The following is an 8,122-nucleotide window of genomic DNA, read 5'->3' as shown; positions in this document are numbered from 1 at the left end:
TGTGGCAAAAGCAAAAGATGTGCATGGTTTCGGATCCCACTTGTAATCAAATGAGTCGGGCTGCTGGAGAAACTGTCGATGCATCTCGTCCGCCATGGTTTTGTTGTTTGAACCAGAATCGGTGGTCTGGCACAACATGTAAAAAAAAAAACATTGATTAGCCCAAATAAATCAGTCATAAAAGTTGTACAAAACATTATATAAGACTCATCTTTGAGAACAGTTTGTGCTTGACTAGAAGGTGGACCACTGGTTCGGCGAGCCATGGTCCATGATGATGCCACTGAATCACCTTGAGACTCAAATGTCGCACTCGGTAGGTCCAATCCTTATCGATAAACGTTACAGATGCGCCGATAAAGGCATGACGATTTCCTTTCGTCGTCCAACCATCGTGAACAAGGTTGAAACGTGACTTAAGATCCTGAAAGATGACACATTGTTAGTATTGTGTATAGAAGAACTAATGTATTTGAGAAACTAACCTTCAATTCAGCAAAAACCGATGTTTTCAATCCCCAGTTCATAGTCTTCGCTTCATCAGCAGCCCACCGACGGCCATATAAGCTGGCCTCCTTTCTAAGATACCGTATCATACCTCGGAGGATTGGATCCTCAATTCGGGTCCAGGGTTGAGCTTGTCGGATGAGCCATGCGCAGGCCATTTGGTTTAGAATCAGGTTTGAGAAAGGAACTTGCGGAGTGACAGTTACAAACGAATCAAGGCTGCCACCCGCTTGTTTACGTCTCTCGGCAACTGATAAAGGGACTTGTAGCGCTGGCTCGGTTGCTTTGGCCTTGTTACGGCCACTGCAACCAACATCGGACCGACCGTCTTGAGTTGAGCCGTCTCGGTGCACTTTGAGGTTGCCGGTGAGGTTGCTGTAACTGACTCGTACTGGGTGGTTGATGTTCCTGTGGCAGAATCGGCAGGCGTAGCTAAGGGGTGGCTTGGAGGGGAGCTTCATAAGGAAAGAAAGGAATGCGATAAGAGATAAAGATGGAGTATAAACAGTTAAAAAATTGTAAATGAAAGTGCTCACATCGCCTGGACCATGTTTTGGGCTATGAAAGTATGCTAGCAAACGTGCGTTCTCGCCCGTGTCTTGATCTTCCACCACCTTCCGCCGTTTCGGTTGGCCCTCATCGTCCGAGTCCGCACGCAAGATTTTCTTGGTGACATTCTTGGACACAACCTATGGACAGTAGAGATAGATAGTTGATGTGTTGTCGAGTAGAGTAGAAAACGAGAAGACTTACATCAGTTGATGATGACTGCTTTGGAGCTGAGCTGCTGCTTCCAGCTCGCCCTTTGCCTTTACCTTTAGCCAAGATCTTTGATGAGTTCTTGCTTTTCTTACGTGCTTTCTCTACGACTTCAACTTCAACTTCATCGTCGGAATCGGTTTCTTGCAACACAGCGTTGGAGCGTTTAACTGGGCGTATGGTAATTGATTGATTGCTTTCGATTGATAAGCGACGGCGAGAGTCAACACTTGGCGAGACCATGCCTGGTGTGATGACTTGTTTGCGAACTCGGACTGGTCTTTGTGGAGTTGGAGCTGGTGAGGACATTATGATTATTTGGCTACTGTAAGATATGATGATGACCTAGATGAAAGATTGAGCGAGTGAGCGAAAGTGAAAAGGATGAAAATGTAGGTGTCAAAAGTAAGTAAACAGGTAAACGATTATTTGATAGTAGGTATGAAAGAAGGAAAGGTAGTGAGAAAAAGAAAAGGGATGGTACTGAGTCGAAGATGAGTAGAAGATAAGCGAGGTATTGACTCACTCGATACCTTGTTATATGATCATCATCGGTGATTGTGATTCCTTGACGCCTAGACCTCCACATCAAGGAGCTGGAAGGAGTGTCGAGCCACATCGAGGAGATTGGAATGTGAATCTTGCGGTCAGTCGCATCCCTGGGATCATCCATTGGCTTGATTGGAGATGCTATAGGCAATTATTGGCCACTTTGGGTAGGTGTGAAGGGGCTTGTGGACCTATCTTCGGGTATCTTATGCTGTATACCCGAGTTTTAGCCCCATTTGGCCCAATCTGTTGGCTACCTCTGCTGTATTGGGACAAAATACAACTACACACGCTACGTAGCGTAGAAACGCGTCACCGTTGCTGTAGCCTAGCGTAAAAAAAAAAGGTCTAAAACTGAATCCTGGTTGCGCTGCTCGCCACCACGTTACAGAAGCCTGATTATTGATAGCGCTGCTATCTAACAAAACCCGTTATGCAACGCTGAGCAACGCAGATCGTGACGCAGCTGACCCGGGGTTGATACCAGGCAAACTTAACTAAGTCCCAACCTGGACCTAACCACCAACTCCAGGGAGGGACTTACATCTAATGTCCAAAAAATGGCGTGAGATCTGCCGGGGCATTTCTCGAAAATCTAACATTTCCGTTTCTCACTAATCTCACTTATCAAGTCATTCTGACTTGCTAATGAAAATGACGCGCAAGCTTGCCATCCATGATTTGCCGCTCTCGGCTGCACGCTCGCACATTTGCTTCCAAAGTTATCTCAAAATAATCTTTTGGGGCCCAACCCGGGTCCAAATGCACTCGAATATATTCACATGCTGCGCGTCATACACATTTTGACCCCAGCATACATAACCAAGACAAAAAAGCAGTTCGCCCTTAGCAAGCGTCTGGCAGATAATGCATTATACATTAATAAGCGCAATGGCCCACCTACAATTTGGGTTACGCAATGTGTCATCAATAATATAATGATTCCTCGACCTCGCAAATCAACAATGGGACACTTACATCAGGTGGAATGAATATGTTTCCAGCATCGCACTTCAATTGGGAGCAGGGTAGAGTCCCAGTTCTTCCATCTACACAATGCGAGCAGAGTCAGTAGAGTATAAGTGACCATGCTTACTTGGTTAGGTCCAGGTTGGGACTTAGTTAAGTTTGGATACCAGGCTCCTTTTGGTCCCATCCAGGACCCAGCCGAAGCGTTGCTCAGCATGGCTGGGAGGGATCATGGGCAACTGATGATCATTCTTGCAGCTCAATCCATCATTTCATTAAAAGATGAATAATTGGATTTGGTACAATATGGTAGATAGAGACAGACATGACACAGTGTCGATTACACGATTGATTTACCGGGAAAGTTTTTGTGAGCTTCGGGTATAGGAAGAACTTCGGAAATGGGCCCTTTGGTTTGTACTTGAGCAGAAGCCGCGTTTGCGGATAACTCATGGATGGATCTATGAAGGGGAGTAATGGCTCAGGATTTGCATTTGCTCAAGTTCATTTTTATTTGCTCGCAATGTTGACGCGCCACACAATTTGTATGTCACACTGAAGGGTATGTAGATCGCTGGGGATGCACAGCTTGCTTCTGCAATGCAAAGAACCGTATCAATCTTTTATGTGGTATACTCAGCACGTGCATGAACACTATGGTAATTTTAAGTATAAGATAAAAGGACTTAATTGTCTTTGATGTGGAAAGTACGAATTGTAGGATGAGTGTTTGAATGAGTGTACAATATGATGAACTTTGTGTATAATGAAGGAGTATAAAAGACGTATTAAAAATAACTTATGTATATTTGAGGAGCAGATTTTGATGTACGGTCAAGTCGTGGTGCACAAAATGTTTGGTCAAGCTGATAATAATGACAAGAAAATGTTGTACACGGTGCAGATTTTTTATTTGGACGTTGGAGATGCTTCCTCCCATCTTTGACGTAGTGTCTTGTCGGAATCAGACGTCGCTCGCCTCAAGAGATGGAAATGTGCAGCGTTGTCAATGATAGCTTCCTTTCGCTTGCGTGGCGCAGTTGTCGGAGGAGGTGTGTGCTTCGCGTCGAAATGTCTTAAAAGTGCTAGGTCTGGTAAATCAGGGACCTCTGTAACTCGGGGAGAGGTGGGGCAAGATCGCAATTGAGCTTGCTTGCGAGTCATAGATCTTCCTCGGGTCAGCCCTCGCAGTCGAGAGGACATGGTGGTGCGCGTAGATGGTGCAGACTTCGTGTCCGTTCGTGTGTGTGGATGATGCTGAATACCGTGCGACATCAACACAGGCCACTCTTCCCGCGGGGGACGTGTTGCTTGCTCTGTCGCGGCGGAGCGATGAGGGTTGTCCAGATTTATAAGTGCTGGGGATATTGGCTTTGATAGATAGCGGGGGAAGTGGCTAAGCTCTTCGGGGAAGCTGAGCGCCTTGGCCTTGGGAGTCAAAAAGGATTGAGAGACGAAAACATATTGGACCTGCGGTTGCAGGCATTCTGAGTCAACAATCATGACTGTAGGCCGGTAACGATTTAGATTGGTCGAGTCTATGATTTGATAAGTATGAGAGTTCGGAGTGCCGTCAAGTGATTTATCATGTTGATGGTTTGTGGGGCTATACGACGGAATAGCGACTTGAGTAGCGCAGCTGTGGTGCATTCGATCATGGCTTGGGGTTGAACAAGTAGAATAACCAGCAGTAGAACAAGACGACCGCGCCGACGACCGCACCGACGAGTTTTGTGTCCTGAAATGCGGATTACGTCAGTGAAAGTTCAAATAATATCATGACATCGCAGACAGCGTCCGGTATGTTGCCATGCGGTGTTGAATGAACAAATGGCTTGAAGGCACAAGCAATCGTAAAGGGACTTACGATTGCCAAGCGTCCAATTGTTTTTCCAACTTCTGAGCTGGAGAAGAAGCCGTGTAGCGTGAGCCAGTAATAGGGCAGCGCAAAGATTTCATGCTTGCAGGGAGAAAGTTCGTGGGAATTGTTGAAAAATGCAGCACAGCTAGTATAGTGTTCCAGAATGATAGTCCAGAGGCTGAGGTGGCAAAAGAGTGTATACAACAGTAAAATGGTATGTACTATGAATATTTTATTTGAAAGTGTCGGTTGATGGGTGAATCGACCTATGTAAGTTAATGTAGCTCGTCGAAAGGTGCCCGAGAAGCACTAGCGCAGTGTTAAGATATTATAAGCGCGAGAGACCATCAGCATTTGTATCATTTTTAAATTTTGTATTTGTGGATAGAAGAATCTAGACTGCCAAGAAAAAAAGAACACCAGTTGGCATGATGGAACAAGTTGGCCTTGAGGCTTATCACATCGGCCTGTCGCCTTCTGAAATGCGAGATCATGGTGCGATCTTCACGAACAGTGATTCAGCCCAGGCCATCGAACGAAGGTCCAGACGACTCCTATAGATTATTACACGGAAGCTGAAAACAATGTTTCTATGCATGGACAAGGTGTTCGGACCGGTTCGACCGCTCGCGAGGCTGTGAATGTGGCCACCGACACTTGCATGGACTCATGGAACAGTATCATTGCTGCAAAGTATCATTAACTCTGATCGAAGTGCAGTTGCTCAGACCGGACGTACCAGTTCGAACTGTCTCTTTGATATATGAAATAGGCGGGTGGCTATTTGTATGAGTCAATTTTCCATCCCTCACACCTCTCTTTTCAACCTGTCTCGTACCTACACGAGCTATCGAACCAACAATTGAAGAAATTAGCATGCTGAGCTGACATAATTGAAGTCGGCGAAGTTCAAACTCTCGAAATTAGTCATAGAATTTGTCTATCATCCAATGATCCACAACTGATTGCATCCGATTTACGAAAAGCTGGATTGCATTTGATATCAATCTCAACTCTAACTTGATACTATGTTAGATTGATCTCTTTGCAATCAAACTTGTCTACCTTCATTTGAATATGACAGACCTCATCATTGCAGATAGAGATTTTCTATAGATTATCATCATCGATTGTAATTTGATTCCGAACTCCTTCATCAATTCAGCATCTCATTGAAGGTCTTCTTACTTACAGCCTTACCCTTGGAAGATATTCCTATCTCGCCTCGACTTCCAAGTCCGCCCTCCCTCCTTCGCCTCAACTTTTCATCGAAATATCAAAATGTTTCACATACAAGAATTAATCTGAAAATTGAGGATATCAAATCGAAAGGCGAAAGATTGCCTACGTATATATGAGATTGAACAGCAAATGAGGCTTTCAAACGAGTATGAATACCAGCTCTCAAATTTACTTGATGCTATGTATTGATTCGCAATTTTGATCGATCGGATTGACCTTGTCCTTGTAGCGAGCGTACAAGCATGGGAGTCTATGAGCATTCAAAGGGTTGCAAAATTTTCTAGCGGATCGCACTCAGCCACTAGGATTTGTACGCAGACTTCCCTTTAGGAGTATAGATGGTCGACCGGCACGGTTAATTCCAGTCCAAGGCGTCGGCTCCACCGGTAGACTACAGGATCCGGGGGCCCCCTGAGAATTCTCTGGGACCCTGAGAATTTGAGAATAACCCCTCATAAGCCATAAGGTTATGGGTTCCATTACGAAGGTGGGTTCTAGCTGTACTCGCATTTTGGACATACCTTATCACCTTTTGGACCGTACCACTAGACATGTCACTTCTTCGCTGACAGATGCATGAACATCAACCCTACCCCAAAGGTTAACCCCATTGGTTTAGCGAACCGATCGCTGGCCATCACCGTTAGTTTGCTACCATGCTACTACTCACCGACTTCGTAGCGCAAATGGCCGCAACTAGTCCCCATCTCAGCACCACTCTCACTGTCACCGACCTCGTACGATTTATCACCTTAGCTTCCGAGCTTCACCAAACAGCTGGAAAAGCCATCCGGCTCACACCTCACAAACCAACGGTGCTACCGTTCCTCACGACCGCACTTTCACCTCAGTTGCCCAACCACCTCATCAGCGATCTATGGACTTTGGCGTTTCCACTGTTAAACTCGGCACCGTTTGAACCCAAAGTTGCCATCCGGACGTTTGGCCTTCAATTCAAGCTCCCCGAAAGATTTATACGACCTCCTGTCACTCAATGTCTCGTTTGCCCAGCTTCTCGCAATTTACACGTCCATACGCGACTGAATGGGTATCTCTTTGACACTGATGGTGTGCATTCGGTCCAGACGGTCATACTTGATTGCCCAGGTGAGTGAAGAAATTCTTCATCACAATGCGATACAATATGAAATTAACTCTTTCACAAACAGGCTGTGGGACTCCGTATCGCCCTAGTTATTACACGACCGCTAAAACACGCCACTATTATACCTTAGCCATGGGACGTGACGTGGAAATCCTCCACGTTCATTGCCACTACTACATCACAAATCGTTTGGGACACATGTTCCGTGTGATTCAAATGCTCGCTCAGTTAGGTCGATGGTTCAAAGGTTTTCCTCTAACTTGGGTTTGCTAATATTCTGCTTTGAAATCACGCTCGATATCACTTAGTGTCTCGCACTTCAACCTGACAAACTGGTACAATGAAGTTTACGTTGAAGATTCCGATGTCCCTCAATTTGACTCAGGACAAGTGTATACACCGGCCATGTCAGAGGCCGTCTGTCTAGACAGCCTCGAACTGCGAGATCTCCTCGCCCATGAAGATCGGCGAGGTAACCAAGTACTCCTTCCTGCCACTGGCACTGATGACCTTCGATTCGACGAGGCTATTGCCTCCCATTTGGAGAGGCTTGATGTTGAAGGCACCAGCTTCCGCGATCATTATTGCAGTAGCTGTGTGCGTGTCAAATCCGGTGGGGTGGATCCTGAGACGGGCGAAGAAGTGTATTATGGTACGTATTATGGTACTGAGGTTTCACTCTTATCATTTCAACTTGGGGCGTACCATATTAACATATGTTCATCTTGATTCCAGGCATTCGTGCAGTCGTGACCAATGGGCTAACCATCGGCCACTGGCGTTGCAGTGCATCCACCGACCAACTGGAGGAGATCGCTAGAGAGTCTGGACAACCGCGGCCAGAAGGGCCTTGCACCAAACCCCTGGACAAAATCAACGATTGATTTTGCTCGTTGCACAATTCCCTGCTGGGTCCACGATGCCACGTACAACCTTGCCGCCAAAATGCAATGGCAGAATCAAAAACGTGTGATCAACCTGCTCACATTGAAGCGTGGGCTAAGTTCACCAAACGCGTCAAATGCAACTTCTCCCTCACTGCCATCCTTAATCGACCAGGATCCAATCTCCCATCTGATCTGACAGTCCACCTGGACGATGAAAAAAGAGAGCTTAACGACCTCGAAGGC

At 46.0% G+C, this 8,122-nt stretch overlaps 2 protein-coding genes across 2 annotated transcripts; one reads left to right on the top strand and one right to left on the bottom strand.

The window, feature by feature from the left end:
* Positions 1-3,348: 3,348 nt before the first annotated feature.
* On the bottom strand, positions 3,349-5,069 carry MELLADRAFT_71730 (uncharacterized protein; the record flags this gene model as incomplete). Its single annotated transcript, XM_007409228.1, has 2 exons — positions 3,349-4,522; positions 4,652-5,069. The coding sequence occupies 2 exons, from the start codon at positions 4,741-4,743 to the stop codon at positions 3,694-3,696; spliced, it is 921 nt and encodes a 306-aa protein (XP_007409290.1).
* A 1,474-nt stretch (positions 5,070-6,543) lies between these two features.
* Positions 6,544-7,876, top strand: MELLADRAFT_85817 (uncharacterized protein; the record flags this gene model as incomplete). Its single annotated transcript, XM_007409273.1, has 4 exons — positions 6,544-6,994; positions 7,057-7,219; positions 7,301-7,644; positions 7,728-7,876. The coding sequence occupies 4 exons, from the start codon at positions 6,544-6,546 to the stop codon at positions 7,874-7,876; spliced, it is 1,107 nt and encodes a 368-aa protein (XP_007409335.1).
* Positions 7,877-8,122: the final 246 nt, after the last annotated feature.

Source organism: Melampsora larici-populina, assembly GCF_000204055.1.
Source record: "Melampsora larici-populina 98AG31 unplaced genomic scaffold MELLAscaffold_15, whole genome shotgun sequence".
Classification (NCBI taxonomy): domain Eukaryota; kingdom Fungi; phylum Basidiomycota; class Pucciniomycetes; order Pucciniales; family Melampsoraceae; genus Melampsora; species Melampsora laricis-populina.
Note: the sequence above shows the minus strand (reverse complement) of the source record. Positions and strands in the feature narration are given on the sequence as shown.